This window comes from Juglans microcarpa x Juglans regia, chromosome 3S, assembly GCF_004785595.1.
Source record: "Juglans microcarpa x Juglans regia isolate MS1-56 chromosome 3S, Jm3101_v1.0, whole genome shotgun sequence".
In the NCBI taxonomy this organism is placed as follows: domain Eukaryota; kingdom Viridiplantae; phylum Streptophyta; class Magnoliopsida; order Fagales; family Juglandaceae; genus Juglans; species Juglans microcarpa x Juglans regia.
This window is the reverse complement of record NC_054599.1, coordinates 4,010,999-4,034,133: the sequence shown is the minus strand read 5'-3', so window position 1 is coordinate 4,034,133 and position 23,135 is coordinate 4,010,999. Positions and strand designations below refer to the sequence as shown.

Genomic DNA, 23,135 nt, shown 5'->3' with positions numbered 1-23,135 from the left:
AAATCATCTGTAGCTCCGTAGATATAGGCACGTTGTCGAATCATGTAAATTCGTGTCGTGTGATTGATTGCTTGATTATTTATCGCTTATATTCTCTTTATTATCATCGTTTTTCATATCAGCTGCAACCCAAATCAAGGGGAAGCGATGGCAGCATTCATAGGAGTGAAAGAAGCACAACGCAAGCAATTGAAGAATATCATAATTGAAGGTGACTCTCAGAGAACTATAACAACTCTAAAGGAATCAAAAGGAATTCAAGACTAAATTGCATGAGGCATTGTAAGAGACACAAGACTAGTGTTGAACAACTTTGAATCCTGGAAAGCTGTAAAAATACATCGGTCTCAAAATCGATGCACGAATACAATTCCGTAAGAAAAATGATAAACACACATCACTTTTCACAACACATTACACAATTATGTTTTAAAATGAAGGGTAATTTAGTAAAATACTTTATAAAAGTAACATTACTTTACAAAAATACCCTCACTTTAAAATATGTGTTGTAAAACATATTGTAAAATGTGTTGTATGGGTAGCATTACTCCTCACAGTGGAAAGGACCCACCAATCTCATCTGTATCATTAGTACATTAAACTCTATTTGTATTAAGACTCTAAGGCTGCGTTTAGATAGTTATTTTGTAAAGGACCCACCAATATCAGCTGAACTCGAAGCCTAAGTATCAATGAATAGTTATTTTCTTGAGAAAAGAAATAAATATATATATATATATATAAATGTTGCATTCGACTTACGATTTTCACTACGTACAAAAGGTAACCCCAGTTCAAAGAACCAATAATGAATTAAGTAACTTACTCCTGCTAATGGGGGCTACAAGTGAGCATCCAAAGTGTACATATGAAATCACCTTTAAATACTACAACATCTAAAAGGAACAGACAAAAAGGGGGGAGAACTACATTGGAAAATATTGAATTGTTGCACAGTGGAATGGAGACTTGAAATCCCCCACATCTAAATAAAATTTGAATTTTTATGAACAGATCCGCCCGTGTGAACTACTACAAGTTTGAATGAACAGCTTCAATATGACTTGTGCACCAGCTTTTACAGAACTAAGAGTCTGAGAAGCGAAGTTTGACCGAGCAGCTTCCATAAAAACTTATACACCAGCTCTTGCGGGGCCGAGAAGCCGGTATTGACTTGTGTATAATAAATATATGCACAACTTTAAGGCTCTAAACTGCCACCAACACTGTTGGTGAACGGCATTGAAAACTTTGAGTATCCTTGTCCGCCTAAGGAAGACCCTCACCCTTTAGTTGAATTACTATAAAGCGCTCCATACAGCTCCATTCCCTTCGCCACACTTCGAATGAACATACTTTATCTTCTCCACTGACTTGCAGATTCCACTACAGCTCCAATCAAATGAAGCAACACATACATTACCCGCCTGTGCCTTCCACTCACAATCTGCAGCAACAGCGGAGCATTAACATTGGTTAAAAGAAAGGAACCACAGCCATAAACAATGTCATACATAGATGCGTTTTACTTATTGAGTTCACAGGTGCCAATCAACACCTCATGCCTGACCTAGAGAAGTGTCTTAAACTTACAGATTGAAATTCAAGACCCAGAATTTAAAGTTTTAACTCAAGATGCATTAAGGGGTGGTTTTTTCACAATAAAGCACTTTTTTATTGTATTCAGTTTCTTTAAATTGTTTCAAAATTGTATTCCAAATTCTCAATCAAAGAGAACATTCTTCAAATGGGGGAAATAAACCATATTGGGTCAGATTTGGTATTAGCAATCTTGATTATCTAGTGGTGTATCATCCAGAAGCAGTAGACATGAGCGACATCACTATACAGTTCTTGAAATTTTACTTTCTTGTTTTTTTTTAAGTTTGTTTCTTCCCACTTATCGGAAAAAAAGTTAAACTATGCTCTAATTTCATGTCTTCTAAAAGAAATACCTGGTGGGGTCCCACAGCACATACTGTGGTCATCAATGTGCTCAACTTCAAGACCAATAAACCATGAACCAAGTGACACGTCTTCATTGGCATACTTATGCAATATAGGCCTGCAATCACAACCAATACCTCTAAGAACTTTATCCGTGCTTCATAAGGGATATTTGTATTTGCAAATATTCAAAATTTAAAAGCTACGATGTCCAAGAAGTCTTGCAAGTATCCAGATGGATCATAAACCAGTATCTTTGAGGGAAAAAAAAACCAGTCCCTTGGAATTCAATTTGATTGTATACGCTATACCCCCCTCAAACTACCACTTGTTTTGCAATATGACCATTAAATTACCAAAATAGTTAGTTGACCTCGAAATTTGAAACATAAGTTGCAATTTACCCTCTCATTAAGAATTGACTGTTAAGATGGCCAATAATAAATGACATGACACGATCTCAATGATTGGACCTTAAGGAGGGGTAACATGTAACTTACGTTTTAAGTGGACCATCTTAACAGTCAATTCTTAACGGGGGACAAATTGCAATATTTTTTTTTCAAAAATGGGTTAAGTGACAACTTTAGTAGTTGAAAAAGAAGCTTTAGTTTAGAGAGGAACAGTGTAATTTTCCGTATAATTTTGATCTGATTCAAAGTTTTCTAAATGCAATTTTTAGGTCAGTTTCAACTTCAAAGTTCTAATGAAATTCTCAAAATATCTTTTTGACCTAGATAAAGACCAAAGATAGTTACAAACTTCATGTTCAAATAATTGGTGCGGGTGCAGGACTCCAAAACACTAAACAGAAAATTGATGAAGATGATGAAGCTCATCATCCTTAATGTGGAAGCTACAGCATAGCAAATTAGGCTACTTCCAAATTAAAAACCTTACTGGTTCATGGAGATGTATGTGGCTAGATCCTTCGAGATTGCATATATCTGCCCAGTTGCATGTCGGAAGTATTTATTCCCCTCTTCTCCAAATTTCCAGTACTCTGGTTCATGATACTTTACATCTCTAGAGAACAGAGGGAACTTAAAATGTTAATATAGCACTGCAGATATGGAGCAGAAAGTAAATGAAATAGCAACAATGTCACCCTCATCAAAATATAAGCTCCAGGGGAATTACTTTCGAGAAAGCACAGGTCCAGATTTCATACACCCAATGTAGACTCTGGGTTTGGAACGGTGATGGGCAAGAGTTGTAGCTAGCATACCTACAAAAGCAAGATATGTAAGAAATCACCACAGCAATGGTGGTATAATGCTTTCTTTTCTATAATGGTGATAAAGCAGTAACAATGAAAACAACAATAGAGATGCTGAGGCTGAGCATACCCAAATTGACATGGACATCATCATCCACCTTCACATAGAAGTCAGAATCCCATTTTGCAACCGCAGTGGCAAAGAAAATTTTAGTTTTTGCAGACAACTCATGGTATCCTTCAATGTGCTCCTACAAGATAATTGCAGTTATCGAAAGTTTGATGCCGTTTCCCCAGCAGGGTGTCTTAGATCTTAGATTAATATACAATTTTACGTGCATTTTCTTACCAGCCTAAGAAAGTCTTGATGCTGATCTTCTTCTGAATCAATAGCTCGATCTAAGATGCTGTTGGATGTTGCACTGAAACAATCATGAAGGTATCAGTGAGTTCAGCAAAACATTATATTAATCTATCTTTTTCACTTTCAACATCTGATGTGTGATATATCTAACATATGTTGCAAAAAGGACAGAAACTGCAATTTCTCTCAGACAATGTGATGTTGCATCGTCATGATGTCCGAAAGAAGAATGCTGAAATATTAGACTCTACTTTTTATCCTTCATTTGAATTAAAAAATATTCTGTGTTGAATCAATTTATTAAAGAGGGTTATTAAATTCTTACCGTTAGTTTATGCTTTGAAAAAATTAGAGATTTTAATATTTGCTGTTAAGGGTTTGTCTATGCACTAATATATTGATCCACTGGCCAGTATTGGAATCATCCTTCTCTCCCAACATATTTATCTATTCTCCCAATTCATATTGCTTTCATTGAGAATCCTGACAATGACAGTGTCATAATTCAATGGATTCAAGCAAAAGTATGATCCCAGCTGTTACCATTAGATCACTGCACACAGTACAGAAATTTTACGAATGAATTTTGAACACAGTTTTTTACCTCAAAATCTTAATGTTGGTTTCACATGCTAAAACTACGATTGATGAAGCATGGAATGCAGAGGGCTTGCATGTAGTTTTGACTCAAATATGCTCTTGAAAATAAATAATCATCAGGCCAACCAAAACTGTATTAGTTCTATTGTCCAATCTCTAATCACTTTTTTGGTCAGCAATTCACTGAACCGCAAAGCTTGATAAAAAAGATATTTCTTTTAGCCTCATTAATACTCCTGGTCATGAATTACATGCTTCCTGGACGTGAAGTAATGGTGGCATTACACGCATACAAGCATTTTCAATCTTTTTTCTGCTGTCTGGTCTAGTTTTTTAAGTTCACGCCGATTATACCATGAAGAATTACATGCTTCCTGGACGTGAAGTAATGGTGGCATTACACGCATACAAGCATTTTCAATCTTTTTTCTGCTGTCTGGTCTAGTTTTTTAAGTTCACGCCGATTATACCATGAAGAAATGAAATTCAAAACTTTTCAATTGGCTAAGAAATCAATATTAAATTTTTTATGGAACCATATATAATAAAAACGAGTTTTATCAAATTTTCTGAGCATGCAAGTAAGCAATGAGATTCACTTGCTTAAAAATGTCCATTTGCACCTATTTAAAAAAATCCTACAAATTCTAGACAAGACAAGCTTACGCCAAGGGGTGTGTGTGGGTGTGTGTGTGATGAATCCAACATCCAAGGCATACGATGGGATACTTAAAAAAAGAACCTGGAGAAGTAAATTAACCTGTGGCCAATCATGAACCGGATCACAATTCCCTTCTCGCGCTCCAATTGGACAAGCTTGTCACCTAATCGGTACAAAATAAAACATTCTCAAGAACCCAACCCACAAAACTCAAACAAGTCTAGGAAAAAATACAAGTTCAAGCAAGAACTATATAAATTAACCTTGAGGCATCCAAGTCTCTCTGACCGAATCACGCCGTTTCCTACTACTGAAAGCAGTGTTGATTCCAATAACCACGAAAGCTTTCTTCCTCTCATTGGGCAACAAAGAGGTGACAGTAGAACCGTCGGAGATCCCCATTTCCCGAGAACTCCGAGTCGCCGATAACTCCATATTGAGTTGCGATATCTGCTTGTTTAGGGATCTGGAAGCGTCTCCAAACAAACCAACAAAAAGCGTCCATATTAATTTTAAATAAATCGGTCAGAAACTTAAGAGTACTGTCCAAAATACAGAGAAACTCACTGAAGGGATTCCTCGGTTTTGTAAACCCTCTCCATTATATCGCTATCCGGTGCCGGTTTCTGATTAACAACCAAGCCAAAACGGAAAACAAGGAAAATTCAGTACCCGACAGGATTGAAAAAAGAAAATTCAAATTCACGACAATTTGAAAACTATAAACATACCGTTTTAGGTGTGAAATCTTCGGTGACAGCTTGAAACTCTTGTTCATGTCGACGCCGGGACATGAACTGACCGTTGGATTCCGGTGGGGCCCACGACCTGCGCAATAACGATTCAAATATCTTAATCTCGTGAGCTCCGAAAAGAGCAATATCAAACGAACAACCAACGAAAACAAAAACAAAACTTTCCCTCTTTCAGCAATTCGAATCAAAAACAAAATATGGGAGATTGTACGGAGAGAGCGAGAAAAGAAGGAAAAAGGGGACCTGCAGGTGATGAGAGTGCCGATAAGGAAGGAAGAGATGCAGAAAACGGGAATCCACTTAACGGAGATTTTTCCAGTGCTTCGATTCTTCATTTTCTGCTAGTATCTTTGTGTGTAATCGCCAGAGAGAAAGAAAGCGAAGAGGGGGAGAAGGAGGAGGAGCTTGTATTGGCACGTAAACGAGGGAAGAGGTTATATATATATATGAAAAATGGGTATTGATAAATAAAGGAGGGAAGAGGTTTGATTCCTGTTTTGGCTTTGGCGTCGGTTAAATATTAAAATTTCTATTTTTACATACTACTTTAAATTAAGTTTTTATCTCAAGGCTTATCAAATAACTCTTTCATCCACTTCCATCATTCAATCGTAAAACTTTATAAGCAAGAAAAGTACAAAAATAAATAAATAAATAAATATTTTACATGTTATAACACTTCCCATATTATAAATTATAATGTTAGTTCTAGTTGTGAACTGTACAATACCATATAGCAAGTAATTTTTTTATAAAAAAGTAGGATCTATTGTTAAAAATATATTTTTTTATCATATGTATTCACTTTTTTCAAAAAGATTGTATGACGCTTGCGCATTCCACGACTGCAAATATCATTTTTCTGTTATTTTACATTTAGAGGAGTGTTACAACCAGAAACAGATTTCATAAAAATAAATCTACAAATTGACATGACTTAATATGATACGTTAGATATACTTTAAAAATAAAAATAACTTTATAATTTAACGAATCATATCAAATTACGCTAGTTTGTGAATTTATTTTATGAAATTTTTTTATGACTAAAGCATTTTTTTTTTAAATTGAGTGCGCGCAATTTATACATCCTAAAACTTTATCTAACATGACTATGAATATATATATATATAATAAAAGAAATAATATATATAGAAAAATGATTTATATAATTCTAAGGTATTCAAGTACTGCAAATTCATTTTTCTAAAAAAAAAATGCGACTTAGCAACTTGCAACTTATAACTATACAAATTAAATTCAATATTATCGTAGGGTTGGTTTGAGAGCTTACCTAAAAGCAAGATGCATCAAACCTCCCTATGTGATGGTAATTTAGAGTAGAGTGGATGGATCATGAAGTTTTATATAATAATATTCTTTAAAATTTTGATGCATACTTTTTGGTTTTTATTTGTTGTTTTATTTTCCTTGTTCATTGTTTTGCTTATTTTAATTGATTTCTGCCTCGTTAAAATTTTTTTTCATGAAATTTTGGACATTTTTATTGTTTTTTTTTTTTAATTTGAATCGATTTTTTTTTTCTTTTTAAACTTTTGATTGTTTAAAAAAAGTCAAATATTTTTGAACTGATGTGTATGTAAAACGATAAAAAATGTTAAATAATAATTGATGGTAGTAAGTGAGGTAGGGTTTTTAAAGGCTAGTCACAAAGTGATTACATAAAAAAAATTTTATAAAATGACACACCTTGATGTAATTTATTAGATTGTAAAATTATTTTTATTATAAAATATATTTAACAAATTAGATAAAGTCACTTTATTTTATAAAATTATTTTTATATAATTTTTTTATGGATATAGTAGTCATCTTTTTAAAGTGTTCGCTGGTTAATTTGATGAAACTTGAAAACAGGAGACAGACAGGTGAATGTGTGTTGAAGCGTTGAACTTCAACTTCCACCGTCAACATTGTTAGGCAGTTAGAATTTATCGTGTTTAACACGACGCTCGTCCACGCCAGTCACGGCACAGCTCCAGTCAATGACTCAATATGTCCCCCCACCTCCTTTTTTCTTTTTCTTTTCTTATATTCGGATGGCTAACCCCCATGACTGTTTTTACAGGCAATTAATTGAGATTTCTTATCATTTTTTATTTAAATAATGAAACTCTAAGGCCCAGTTTAGATAGTGAAAATATTTCATCTCGTCTCGTCTCGTCTCATTTCATAATTATAATTTTTTTAAATTTTCACATAAAATATAATAAAAAATTTAATTTTTTCAAATTTTAAAATAATAATAATATTAAAAAATAATATTATAATAATATTTTATTTAATTTTTATATAAAATCATCTCATATTACTATCCAAACCGTACCTAAGGTCTAAAGTGTAAGTGAGATAGGTATATAGATTATTCTACATCATTTATAGCTATTTAAGTAAATCTCACGAATTTATTTAATAGAAAAAGTAAATTTTGCGTACAACATTTAAGGCCTCGTTTGGATTGAGAATTAATCTTAACTCATCTTATTTTATCTTATCATTACAATTTTTTTAAATTTTTACACAATATAATAAACAATTTAACTTTTTCAAATCTCAAATAATAATAATATTAAAAAATAAGATTTTAATAATATTTTATTTAATTTTTAACTTTCATCTCATCTCATCTCAATTCTCAATCCAAACGGAATCTAAATTTCACGTGTTTAATTATTATTCTATGACTCATATAAGACAGTGTGAATTCCAACATTAAATATAGTGTAGACTATGTTATATTTGTTTCTCTTTGAAATACGGAAAGTGTTTATACAGTAAAAGAATCATAAAAAAATACGACTCATGAATTACATGGCAAAACTTCTTTTTGTTTTTCTCTTTCTTTATTTCTCTTACAAATTTTGGATCCCTTTAAAATCTTTTATATAGACTTTAGAATTAAAAAGTAAGAAATAGATAGAAACTCTAAGTTTCATAATTGGAGTAAAAACTTTAATAAAAAATTGAATGAGAAATAGGAATATGCATAGTAATAATTTAAAGAAATTATTATATTCAGCAGTTCTAAATCACACACCACCTACAAAAGAAAAAAATAAAAAATATCTGAAGAATATGAAAACTAATAGAATATTTCAATTTAAAATGTGAAGCTGGCGAATCCAAAACGTGTGACCCAGGAAATGATTCTTATATATGTGCAGTTGTGAAAGATAGATTTGACAAAATGAGAATAATGTCATCAAAAGTTGTTTGACTTTTAGTGGAGCTGCCGGGTGATGGAAGGAAATTTGGCCCAAAGATGAGAAAAAAGGAGTACCAAAAATTAAAATGGTTTTAACTTTCCAGCAGCCGAACAACTACCAATTCTAGTTTGGCCACGTTTACTTCTGTCGCCTGTTTACTGTTTAGTGTTTGACAATTGGCGTAATACATGGAGAAGGCCAACGAGTGCGTTTAGTTTTAGGTTCAGTTTGTATTGATAAGTATCTCAATTCATTTCAATTTATCTTAACTTATTTTATTATTATTTATTATTATTCATTAATTTTAACTCACAAATCTCACTACTATTCACAACTCATCTCATTATTATTCACAATTCATCTCAATTCATCTCAACTCATTTTCGAATCTAAACAATACAGAGATAGATAAAAGTTAAAAAGTTAAATAAAATATTATTAAAATATATTTTTTTAATATTATTTTTATTTAAAAATTTAAAAAATTTAAATTTTTTATTTTATTTTATATAAAAATTTAAAAAAATTGTAATATTAAGATGAGATATTTTTAAAATTTTAAAAATTTTAAGTTTTAGTCATAAAAGTAAATCAAGATATCAATCATCTGAGTAATTATGAGTTATAGTAGTTGGATTATATAAGTACTTGTACTTAGTCAATTAAATTTGTTATGTTATTTTTTCTCCACCTTTGACAAAATAGTTACATTTTCTCACAATTTGTAGATATTTATATATGAGAAATGCTTTAATCACAAAATAATTTTATAAAAATAAACTCACAAACTGATATAGTTTAATATGGTACATCAGATTATAAAATTATTTTTCTTGTAAAATAAATCTAACATATCATATGAAGTCATCTTAATTTATAGATTTACTTTTATAAAATTTCTTTATAACTACAACAGTTCTCTTTATATATTTTGATTTCTAAGTTGTTGGATATTAAGCACGAGGCTGAATTTGTACATATTTTGATATTTTGTGTTTTGGAATGAAATTAATTTATTATGCTCGACATATTTTATATATATTGATGTATGAATCGTTGCAAATTATGAAAATGAAGATAAAAAGTTATTTAACACATTTAAAAAGTAAGAAAATAATTATTTTTTATATAGAGTAAGATGGCTAATCTAACGTTGGGTTCAACATTTGAATGGGTAGTCAAAAGCCAAAAAATGGTATATTAGCCAAAGTTTATCTAAGAATATGGTTAAACCAATATTAATGCTCTTGGATTACATGATAAACTTGAATAGAAACTCAATTTTGATTTATATATAAAAGAAAATTATTTATATAATTTTAGGGTATACAAGTTTAATATATTTTTTAAATAAAAGTGGGGTAAATTTGAAATTCATGAGAAAAAAATCTATTTTTCATGCCAGCTCCACTTTATTAAAGAGATTGTGCAAACTTGTAAATTTTAAAACTGTATAAAAAAATTAATTATATATAAACTTATTCTCACACGAATATCCCATATTTGAAATGTAAAAGTAGATATTTGATCGAGAGTTGTTAATATTTTAGTTCTATATTGAATTTGGCTTTTCGGGTGTTGCCCGCACCTCCCGGGCATGTAAGGAGTTGGCTTTTAAAAAACATTTTTTTCCAAAAAAAAAAAAAAAAGAAAATTAAAAAGTCAAATCCAAAGAACTGGAACAGAATATTTTTTAAAGAGTTTTAATATATCACCTGTTGTTTGAAACTTGGATCTATTATAATTGATGATGCAATATGTAAAACGTCACTTCACCAATTTCTACCGCTTGCGATCATAATCACAATACAAAAAGTCTGCCTAGCGGGTGGACTCTATGACAAAATTTACTTTTTAGAGGAGACTCTTGATAGATACAGTCATATAGATAGAGATCTTTGAGTCTCGGACTGTTTTTAGAGGATAACTTCACACTTCTCTATTTTTTTTTTTTTTTTTTGTAAAAGTAATGATAGTTATAATCGTGAGTATGTAAGTATCGTGTAATTATTTTAAAAAAATAAATAAATATGAGATCTATATAAAAATAATAATTTTTTAATAATGAATCTTTTTTTTTTTTTCAAAACGACTGTATGACGCTTGCGCACTTTACGACTGCATGTAGTAGTACTCTTTATGCAATACGTATACACTTTTATGATAGTATTTTTTTCCCTTCTCCCTCCACCATTCGGTTTTGGTCAAATCTATTACTTTTCAGCCACCATCAATCGACACGCGCCCCACCACCACACTACTAGTTGCCGATCTACTAGGATGACACGAAGTTGCACCAGAAAGCTCGGCCCATGGCCCCACGTGTGGCTTGTTCTCGCCACGCCCCGACGCCTCCGATGGCTACACGTGCCGTACCAGAAGATTTCTCTCGCTGAGATCTTCTAGATTTGGCCTGCCTCACCTTCATCTCACGAGCGCGTGGTTGCCACGCGCCACCATAAATGCACGGGAAGGCAGGTGACCAAACACAGATCAACCCATCCGATACCATGTTTTCTACTATATTATCATTTTTCCTAACCAATGATCTTGGAAAATGGACTACAGATCTCTCTAAAAAACATTTCACGATAACAAATTGCAATGCACCCACCACCATCACCGCTTCCAGCAAAGGTTCCACCGCTACCAGCTGTGGTTTCATAATTCGCATAACTTTACAGTTTTGTGAACTATTTATTTCTATCTTTTAATATGGCATCCTCTTTGTAGGGCATGGGTAGCGACTAAGAAATTGATCCCAAAACTTTTTTTGTCTTTTTTTTTTCCACCCCCTTTGCACTATAGTTTTTTGTACTAGGGCGTTTGTTAGGAAATCTCACCCCCTTCTCATATATCATCATTTCCATTTCTAATAGAAATTTGCTTGCTTAGAAAAAAAATATATAGATAGAGATCTTAGTTGATTGCCAAAAGTCTCCCCCCATACCTAGGCTGTTCTTTTCATAGATAGATATAAAATACAATATAGAGAATCTCTATCTATCAATTTCTTTATATATACATCTATCATGACTATATACATAATTATTCAAGTAACAAGTCTAGTATTATAAACAAGATTTTCTCTTATCCCTTCAAATATTTAAGATATATTCATTATAAATATAGAGATGTATATAAAATAATTAATACAAAATCATTTAAGTTTCTACAAACTTATATGAGTCGAGCTTAATTTCACACAAGTTGTATTATTGGTCATATTTTGTATTTAAGAAAAAATTCGTTTAATAAACTAATAGAGTCGAATTCAATTTTAATCGAGCAACTTGTCCAATAATTTTGCTTATTTGAAACCATATTTGCCTGTGGGGGTATCAAGTGACGTTTTAAGCTGTTGTTTGATATGCGAGACAATGGGCATCATTCGTTGAACCCTTTTCATGTAGGCATTGCCACGTTCCCTTATTAGTGGTGAGACTAGTGTACTCACGGGTGCATTTACAACTTGGTCTTATGGGTCCTATGGGCTTCGTTTTGGTTTTGCTACCTGCACCTTAGGCCTTCGCACATGACAGAGAGAGCTTCGAGAGAGCTTCGAGAGAGAGCACTTCCAGTGAGAGAGATACTTGAGGCTATGGAGCTAGGGCCGAAGATGAGATGTGGAGAAATACTGCGATAGACGAAGATCGGACGGGACTGGGGTGACAATGACTGTGGGGCAAAACAGAAGAAAAGAGAGAGAGATCGTTAAGGGGGAGGGAGAGTTTTTTTTTTTTTTAACATAAGGTAAACCGACATCATTTATTAAAAAATATTTTAAAATATATCTTATATATTGGGCTAGGCCCACCCAAGCCCCATCCCCAATACCCAAATCAGTGAAGGCGTCCGTCCCAAGCTGGGGCCAAACAAGGGGCGGATCAAATAACTTAAAAATTAATATTTTGTTATTATTAATGCACATTGTATTGAATTTATAAAAAATAAATAAATTGTAAATTGATTATATTTTTTCTAAGGTGGCTGTTAATGACATGTTCCACACACCTACTCACTCTATGCCCTGCAACTAAAGGAGAGAAAATGCCTGGAGTGTAAAGAAATGTCTCGGATATCTAAGTCAAATGGGTTGGGTGATATCTCTTGTAGAATATGGAGACAGTTTTTTGTACCTTCATAAGTAACCATTTATAGAGCGGAAAGTTTCCCTCTTTAGCCTTGTAACTGTCTCATTTTTTATTTGAAATCTAGTTAGATTATTTGAATTTCCCTCGGCGTTTGCAATTTATCTTATCTTAGAGCATTCTCATCCCGTTCCCTAAATTTTAGCTAAAAATGACACTTCTTATAATTTTATCTTAAATTTTACTCATCTTCAAAAAACCTTCTACATCTCATTTCCTATCATTTCTCTATTCTATTAAAATAATATTTTTCTATTCTTTCTTTATTTCTTTTTTCTCTCATTTCCATTTCCATTCTTAACCACTAACTCTTTTGTCTTATTCTTTTCTTTTCAAATATCACACTTTATAAAAACTTATACGATTTTTTTTCCTGGATACAATATTATTTTTCAATTCAACATCGATATTAAGAATAATAATTTTTTTTAATATGTGCATTTTCCAACGCGATAGTATTTTTTTAATATGATTTTGTTTGTATATACTTGAGTAATATTTGATTTACATTTGTCTAACGATAACATTTTTTTCATTTTCATATAACAGTAATATTTTTTCAGTTTCTCTAACAGTAATACCTATCCGTATATTGATGATAATAAATTTTGCAAAATAGTACAACGATAACATTTTGAATGATTGCCTCCAACGGTAACATGCTTTGTTATTTCTCCAACGGTAATTTTTTTTGTCTTTTCTCAAACGGTAACTTTTTTTATCTTTTTTCCAATGGTAACATTTTCTGTCTTATATGTAACGATAAATTTTTTCTCTATAAATACGCCTTCTGCTTGCATTCACATTCTCAAAAACCCAAGTCTCATCTCCAACTCCCTTCATCAAATGGCTCGTTCATTCTTTCGTAAATTGCTCACATACTTGTCATTTGATGATGAGTTGGATATTTTCTTAATGTCGAGGCTGATGGAGAGTCATCGAGACATCGTGGCAATCACCAACGTCGTATGTTTATTCGGAATGATCATATTCAAGGGCACAAGCGCATTTTCCCGACTATGTCGTAGAAAATCTAGTATATCCCTCCAATCTATTTCGAATGAGATTTCAAATGAGTCGTCCCCTATTTCTCCGTATTCTAAATGAGGTAGAGGCTTACGAGCCTTACTTCATCCAGGGAAGAGATAATGCCGGAAGACTCAGTTTATCTTTTATGCAAAAGATAACCGCAACACTTAGAATGCTAGCTATGGGGTTATTGGAGATTTTATGGATGAATACATACGTATCGGAGAAAGCACTGCAATGGAGAGCCTCAAAAAATTCTGCAAGACAATCGTAATTGTTTTTTCAAATGAATATTTGCGATCTCCTAATGTCAATGATATTGTTCAATTGTTTGCGGTTAGTGAACAACGAGGATTCCTAAGAATGCTGAGAAGCATTGATTGCATGCATTGGAAGTGAAAAAATTGTCCCACTACCTGGAAATGTATGTACTCCGGCCACATTCGTGAATCAACTATTATTTTGGAAGTCGTTACTTCATATGATCTTTGGAATGACATGCATTTTTTGGTATGCCCGGTTCACATAACGATATTAATGTATTAGAGAGATCTTTTATTTTCATGAAACTTGCCCAAGGGCGTGTCCCTCCAGTCAATTACACAATCAATGACAATGACTACACTATGAGATACTACCTTGCCAATGGTATTTATCCTAAGTGGTCAATATTTGTGAAGACGATTCCATCACCCCAAAGGAATAAGAAGAAAAACTTTGCCACAACACAAGAATCCGTAAGAAAATATATCAAGCGAGCTTTCGAGACACTTCAACAAAGATTTGCAATCGTTCGTGGACTTTCTCAATTTTTCAAACTCAATGAGCTAACAAATATAATGAAAACATGTGTTATTATACATAACATCATCATTGAGGATGAGCGTGATGATAGTCAAGGTCCGAACATGGAGTATGATCATGTTGACGATTATATTTCAAAACTGTCGTGCAATCCAACAAACGAATTTATCAACTTCATTCAACGCCATCATAAAATTAGAGACAACTCAGCATATCATCAACTACAAGCAGATTTAATTGAACATTAATGACAGATTTATTCTCAAAAATAGAAGAGAAGGTTCTATTGGATTCTCTATCTTCTCATTAGTAGCGACCATGTATTCTTATTTCCACAATTTCCATTTCAAAAAACAAGTTTTCTTCAAGAACATGCTGATTGTTACTGTAATATTTTCATTATCTATAATAGTTTAAATATTTGCAATCTTGAGATGTAATCAAGCAATATCTATCCATGTTAGACTCAAATTCAACGATCATGTTTTTTTATCTTCTCAATAAATACTTACTAACGTACAAATTATATGTGCCAAGGTCCTTCAAAAAAACCCTCAACATCAGTCACAACAGTCAAGCAAGTTATACTAATGTGCCAAGTATAAAATACAAATGTCCGAATATTGAATAAAAAAATAAGTTACAAAAAAAATGTAGCCTCAATTTTCTGATGCATTGCGTCTCGCCAATATCTCCCTTTGAAGTTGCTGGAAATATACCCACTGAACTCCAGGCAATGTACTCACATCGAGCAACATTATGCGCTCCTCTCTCTCCCACCGGGTGATTTCTTGTTTCTCCGCCTCCAAGCTCAGTCTCTTGTCCTCTTATATACTTTTATTTCCCTATATTTCTCGATCATATGCCATCTTCTCGGCCTTGAGTCGAAAAAAATCTTTCTCCTGAGCATGTGACTCCTCTAGGAGAGTATACTTACACTTGCTCAGCTCCATAAGCTCATCTGATGCCCTGCCTTGAGCCTTACGTTTTCCTTTATCAGCTTTTCTTCTCATTGGCCTATCCAATTCGATGACATCATTATTCACCAGATTCTCAGCCTCTGTATCACCAACTGAACCCATAAGTGAATTAGGTGCAACTATTGAAGTACACGAATATGACGAGGACATCGCCGACCTTCGCTTTACCTCATCCTTTGTGCAATGCTAATTCCATTTCAGCTAGTCCTTCAATAGCTGCCAACAATGCTCGAACTGAAAGGATATTTTCTCAAGCGATTGTTACATGGCCTTCACTTTGTCAAACTTCCAATTCAAGCATAAAATCAAATAATTAACCACCCATTAAAGATAAATGAAACATAATGCATAAATATCATAATTAAGTGCTGGAAATAATAAAAAAGTGGATGCTTATACCTTGTTTTGCTCAGTCATGCTACTTTGATTCAACCTTTCAACTTGTGCGAATTTAGCACAAAATTTGAATGATAGACCACTGATGTATTAATGACCCAACACTCTGCTCATTTGTACTTTATTTATACTCATTGAAGTATTGACTAACTTTTTCTTAAAGTTTGGCGTGTTTTTTGTCCATTCCCTAGATGCCATCAATGCTACTATTCAACCATGGGGAGATAAGTAACTTGTCTTATTCGGGGGTGAAGTTTGCACACCTGGGCTGATTTTCTTTGAGAGGGAGGCTCTATAGGGTGGGGATGAGGGTGGAGAGTCATCCAATGTCATGGGAGATTGTTCACCTTAATCACCATAAATGTGGTCAATTTCAGGCTTCTGAATCAGGAGGCTTGTAAAGAACATATTTCCATGCTCTTGTGAATCCATCTCTAAAAAGTTGTAAACATAGAAATGTGGTATATATGTTTGACAATTAAGAACAATATTTGCAAGTGATTTTGGTAGCCGGTTCAGGAATCCTATGATAACATATGATCACACTTGGTACACTCCTTAGCATGGCTGCAACAACCAGTTGCCACTATTTATTGGTCATTCGGATTACCATGTCATGTAGGTGTGTGCCAAAGTGCCACTTCACCTTTTTCGAATTTTTTCATTATCACAGCCGAGGGGTTAAGACAACTCAAATCCAATAACAAAATCAGTTTGAAAAATAGAAAATAAGAGCATTCACATCCGCTTCCCTAAACACTTGTGTGTTTGAAATGTGGTTTAGAATGGTTTACATAATTTACATCATGTGTGTGACAGGAGCCCAACATCAAATAGCTGTAAAACCTTACCCAAACCCCAGTTGCCTTTTGTGAAAACTATCACAAAGTGCAATATGGTCATCCATGTGAGGATTACCCACCATCTCGATGGGGCCCCACTAATACTTATGAATTAACCCCTACTAACACCATCATCATAGCCTAACAGTAGACATGCACCCCTCCCCCCCTCACGAGAAATAATTATTCATCAGTACCATATATGTCTCAATAAGCAGCATGCAAAATGAAAAAGAACATAAAAATAGAAATTAGAAAGTAGCTCATTTAGTCCAAACTAAGTAATTCAAACCAACAACGGCTCAGTCCATGGGAACAATAAGCAAAGATACCACAAAATCAATTAATAGCAAGGTAATATCAATTTGCTCAAACCAACAAACATATGCAACAAACAAGTCCAAACTATACAATTTCACAACATTCTACAATGGTAGATTTGGATTTCAGTGTGCCCTAAATCATATAAAGATCAAACATGCATACAACCAACGAAATACCACAATAACATAGATATAATTTGCCCCAAGAACAAACAATTTCCACAATCCAATTGGTGCAATGCCTCAGATTCAGCCATGGCATATACATTAGAGCACAAGTCTGAGGATACATAAAGAGACTAATGATTCAAATCATGAAAGAATATTCTGAATTTTCAATTCAAATTGGGTGAAGGAAATAACAATTCAAAATGAACTCAGTTGACCTTTTTTTGACAAGTTAATCAACATCCTTTAAACTCAATCAGTTACTTTTAGTTATTTATTTCTAACAATTTTTTGAACAAGGTGAGTAAACCAAAGTGATAAATGAAGCTAAACAAAGCCAACATATTCAAAGTCAATCAAAGTGAGGTGTAAAGAAGAAGGAAAAAAAAAAACCAATTATCCAAATCCAAACTAGAGCTGCAAAATTTTTAATCTGAATCTTCCATTTTGAGTGCCTAGATACATACAATTAACAAGTCCAAACTGTCCAATTCCAAAGCATTCAACCATAGCAGATTCAGATTTGAGTGTACCCTGTATAAATGGATAATAACAAAATCGGGTGAAGGAAAGAACAGGAAAAAATGAACTCATTCCCATTTTTTCTGACAAGTTAATCAAAATTCTTTAAACTCAAGAAGTTCCATTAACTTATATATCTCCATTTTCTGAACAAGGTGACTAACTGGATGATAACTGAAGCTAAAGAAAGTTAACCCAAACAAAGCCCATCAAAGTGAGGTGTAAGAAGAAGAATAAAAACCAAATATCCAAATCCAAACATAAATGCCCAAATTTATGTTCACAATAATAGTATTGAGTGCTCATATACAACAAGTCCAAACTGAGCACAAGTCCATCATTCAACCATGGCAGATTCAGATTTCAGTGTGACCTGAATTATACAAAAAGCCAACATGCAAAAAATACTCGAAATTGCTCAAATTTACTCAAAGAATAAACAATTTTCTCAAACATATAAGATCAATGTCTCAGATTCACCCATGGCATATACATGAATTGAGTGTGTCGTGAATGACACATAGATCTATTATCCATTCAAACGCTAGAGCACCAAATAAAATGCAGGGTTCTCGAATTTCAGTGGCCAAGCAGAGCGATTGAAAAATACAACCAAGAAGTCAAAAAAAGTAACACATGAAAACCATGGTAGATACATGCATGAAAGTTGATGTGAATATGGGTTACAGATCCATGAATATTCAAACCCTAGAGCACTAATTTAAATCTGGTGTTCTCGAATTTCAGTGGCCAAAGTGACAAATACAATAGTATTTAAACTCGAAAATGTATCAGATTCAGCCATGGGAGAAAGGCTCAGTGTGTTCGACTTGTGCGAGAGAGGACAGAGTCCATCCATAGAGAGAAGAAAAGGGAATATGCGAGAGAGAATAGATAACTTACATATAGTGTGTCGATGAAGAGAAACCACCATTAATGGTGGCAAACGATGCGAGACAGGGCCTCCATGAACGAGGGCAATCGAGAGTGGAAGAGAGGAACACGTGAGACCAATAGCAAGAAATGAAGGGGATGGTTGATTGGGATGTACAGTGGTTCTCCAAATATGGGGAACAATTGTAGCTCCCTAAATGAAATCCCTAATTTAGGGAATGGGATGGGAGGGAGCTTTTTAGCTTCCTCCAAATTATTTCCCTAAATTTTAGAGATAATAGTAGTTTAGGCATCCGGATGGGAATGCTCTTAGAGAAGCAATTCAGATCCCTTAGCTGTTAGGAGTTTGTTGGGTCCTTTATCCCGTGTATGACGTGGGTTGTTATCGTAATTTGGGGTTTGGATGAGGGGTTCATCGAATGCTAAGTTGCCTGGGTTTGGCATTTGGGTTGCACGTTAGGCCCATCAGGCTTGTTAGAAAGGATTAAGCCATTCCAGTAGAAAATTGAAAATTACAACCAACAATGGGCAAAATGCCGGAGGTCAATCTTTTAAATTCCATTTCAGTAATTATTTCGATTTGTACTGAAACTAAATATTTTGGTATAAGTACATTTCAGTGTACCGTTTTGAAATTAGCTATATATACTAATAATTAATAAAATAATTACATGTATATGTAAGTTTGTACATATATGTATTAGTAGTGGTGAAAATTGACTAGGTTTGGTTTACCGAAACCGAACCAATATGGTTTTCAGGGGACGATACCGACGGAAACCGGTCGATGAAGGGTGGGAAAACCGGTCGGCGTAGTTTCAGCCGATTGCTGTCAATTCATCGGCGTTTCCATCAGTTCCTATCACATACAAATTTCTCAACCAAGTAACCAACAATCAAATTCAAACAATTTTAGTAACCAACAATTGGATCCGCCAACGCTAGAAACAATTTAAACAATACATCGTCATCCCATGAGTGAGACAGAGAGAGAGAGTGAGAGAGATAGAGGAAAGGGAGATCTGAGACCAGAGTTGATTGAGAGGGAGATGCATGATTTGTGAGGGAGAAGAGAAATCTAAGAGAGAGACGAGAGGGAGAGAGAGAGAGAGTAGAGGAAGATGAGAACCAGAGAGCTGCAGCGGAAAGAAAAGAATATTTAAAATGAAGAGGGGAAGGGGGGTTGGGGGTTAGGGTTGAAGCCCTAACCCAAAATGGCGCAATTTTGTGTAATAAACCAAACAATGATGTTTTTATTTTATTTTTTTTTGCAAAATGGGAACTTAAAACGATGCCATTTCACTTACTTAAGTGAAAAGACATCATTTATACGCATATAAATATATATAAAAAAAATATTATATATAATCGGCCGGTTTACCGATTTGAACTAAAAGTTCAAACCAGAACCGAACCGGCCGATCACGGTTCAGCTAATATCTAACGTCGGCCGATCGGTTCCCTACCGGTTTTGGCCAGTTTAGTGCTCCGATGGCCGGTATGAGTCGGTGCCGGTCGGTTTTCTCGATTCCTATACAACCCTATGTATTAATAATGTGTGTGTGTATAGAAGAATTGAAGATTTTTTAAAATGAGTATACATTAAAAACATTAAAAAACAAGTAGAGATATCCGTGTTAAAAGATAATATTAAAAACAATTACAAACTTGAGTTGTGACACCAAAAAAAAAAAAAAAAAAAAATAAATAAATGTTAAATTTTTAAAAATAATGAGATTTAAAAAAATGAGGAAAGATATTTGAAGTTAAAAAGAATTTAAAATATATAAATCCATAATCAATTTTAGATTTTAAAATTACATGAATGCCATGTACATTTGAAATTTATAAAAATGTTATCCAAACTTAAAAAAAAATTACAAAATTATTATTAAAATAGTCCAAAATGAAATGTAGTCCAAAATTAGCCGTAATGAACATGCATAGTGTACAGAGTACCACGTCAAAATGGAAAATTCCGTTGGGTCGAAGAAATTCAAAACTATGCTGGTGATCTCACCTTTAACCACAAAAGTATTGGGACAGAATATATGTTATACGTTATATTTATTTTATAATAATTTATTTTTACAATATTGCATAGTTAATTTGTAAAATTATTTTATAAAATCCGCTAAAACATTTCTCGCAGCAATTTAAGTTTAGTTTGTTTTTGCATATTAAATGAGATGAATTAATAAGATGAATTGAGATGAAAGTTAAAAGTTAAATAAAATATTATTAGAATATATTTTTAATATTATATTTATTTTAAAATTTGAAAAAATTAAAAAATTAATTTTATTTTATATAAAAATTTAAGAAAATTATAATGATTAAATAAAATGATATGCGAGAAAAATTTTGTGAAATCACGAGGTTTAAAGCATTTGTATTGCACTCATCAAATGAGTCCAATTTTTAAATTTTGATGAATTTAGCTTTAAAATTACTGCATTGGATTCACCATATACACAAATCTTAAATTTTGAGTTACAGGACATTCATCTTCATCTTCAAATTTGAAGATCCACTGTTCATAGGTATCCGGATTATTTTATACTTATTTGAATAACGTTGGCGGCTGAACCACATTAAATGAATGTATTGAAACTGGCCAAATAATGTCGTTTTGATACATGAAGCTAAAAAAAAAAACGTAATAGAAAATTGTGCATTATACTGTTGCTCAAATAACATGAATTCCTATATAAAAAAAAAAAAATTACATGAATTCGTAGTTTTTTATACAATTTTTTTTATAAACTTAATATTTTTTTACGTCTCAAATAAATATATTAAGTCTTAACATGAATAAAAATTACAAAATTATATAAAAATTGTGTATTATAATTTGTATATATGATTATTGGATAGAAGAATAGTTAACAAAATGTATTTATTAGATAATTAGGTTAAGGAAAAAAATTAATTAGGAAACAATAATTGAAGTATCAAATTAAATTATTAATTAACATATGTTTAGTGTAATTGTAAAATATAAAAGAAAAAATTAAAAATATTATTATTAAAAAAATAATATTATATTATTATTTTGATAAATTTAATGACTAATTCAATGTGAAGTTATGAATATAGAAGTTTTAGATTTATAAAAAATACGTACTTTCAATTAAATTTTGAAGTTAAATTTGATGAACCAACGCCTTAGCATAGAAAGGTTGTTTTGGATAGCAATTTCTTTTGGTTGTGTAAAGCTCGAGTCTACTTGTTCTTCCTCCTAAACTCGTATCTCCCATCGCATCCCGAGGTAACATTCTTCTCTTCCTTTTCTTCGTATTGCAAATCATTCTCTATTCTCCTTATTTTTTTTTTCGCCGTGAATTTGTTCCCTTTCGTTTTTTGAACTTTCGCTGTGAATTTGTTCATTTCATTGTTGGTGGGCAGAGCTAATAGCGGATTTTGATCGCATTGGTAGTTCGCTTGTTCGGATTTCAAATTTTCTATTCATCAGTTCGGATCTTTGTATTTTATAGAGTGGTTTAGATCTTGTGTTCTTTTCCCCCTTGTTCTCCTTCAGTTCTGTTTGGTATATTTTGCTATGTTTTGTGTTTATTATTTCCTGTTTGATTTGGATTTCAGTTTTAAACTATTGCTTGTTAGATTTAAATGACAAAGATTTTGATATCTGCCACGCTTTGGTTGTTTTATCAAAGCAAAACAACTAAGCAAACCAACTAAAAGAGACAACCTAAGTGAGAGTTCATGAATAAAATTACGGGTACCATCCCTCTTTCGTAAAAGAAAAAGAACTAAAAGTGATGACCTTTAGATGTAAAATTCCTTTCATTCATTTGGATTTTTTTTCCTGTATTCTCTGCCACGCTGTGGTTGTTTTACGGCTACCTAAGATTTTGTTCGGAGTGGTTGTAAATTTTTGCAAGAGAACGTGAAGAGGATCAAACCTTAGTTATTTTTTTTTTTTATAAGTAAGAAGTTTATTAAAACACTTAATTAGGCATAACCCAAATACATAGGAAGTATACAAGAGAAAAACAATTAATTACAAGTTAAAGTTGAAAAACAGCACAAAAGTCATTAAGACTATTCCCATCCATTACAATAACCAAAGCCCAAAGCAACAAAGTATGAAAAAAGAAAGCTCTAATCCCTTCCACTGATCGTTCTCTATTGTCAAAGGATCAAACCTTAGTTATTACTCAATGATTTTCCCCTTTTATATTGAATTTCAGTATCATCTCTTCTTGGATCTAATCCCCTCACCAAGT

At 32.8% G+C, this 23,135-nt stretch overlaps 1 protein-coding gene across 1 annotated transcript; it reads right to left on the bottom strand.

Annotated features, from left to right (window-relative positions):
• Nucleotides 1–734: 734 nt before the first annotated feature.
• LOC121258874 (beta-1,3-galactosyltransferase 7-like) lies at nt 735–5,974 on the bottom strand. The gene is made up of 11 exons (XM_041160405.1): nt 5,793–5,974; nt 5,526–5,622; nt 5,362–5,420; nt 5,058–5,260; nt 4,894–4,957; nt 3,519–3,591; nt 3,300–3,420; nt 3,091–3,178; nt 2,851–2,976; nt 1,959–2,068; nt 735–1,450 (listed from the first exon to the last, which is right to left on the bottom strand). The coding sequence occupies exons 1-11, from the start codon at nt 5,882–5,884 to the stop codon at nt 1,305–1,307; spliced, it is 1,179 nt and encodes a 392-aa protein (XP_041016339.1). The 5' UTR covers nt 5,885–5,974; the 3' UTR covers nt 735–1,304.
• Nucleotides 5,975–23,135: the final 17,161 nt, after the last annotated feature.

Excerpts from the sequence above, each read along its gene's own strand:
- LOC121258874 (XM_041160405.1), bottom strand. The coding sequence starts at position 5,884 with ATGAAGAATCGAAGCACTGGAAAAATCTCCGTTAAGTGGATTCCCGTT. Across the intron at positions 2,977-3,090 it reads GGACCTGTGCTTTCTCGAAA|AGATGTAAAGTATCATGAAC; the intron begins GTAATTCCCCTG and ends TCTGTTCTCTAG. Across the intron at positions 2,069-2,850 it reads ACATACATCTCCATGAACCA|GCCTATATTGCATAAGTATG; the intron begins GTAAGGTTTTTA and ends TTGTGATTGCAG.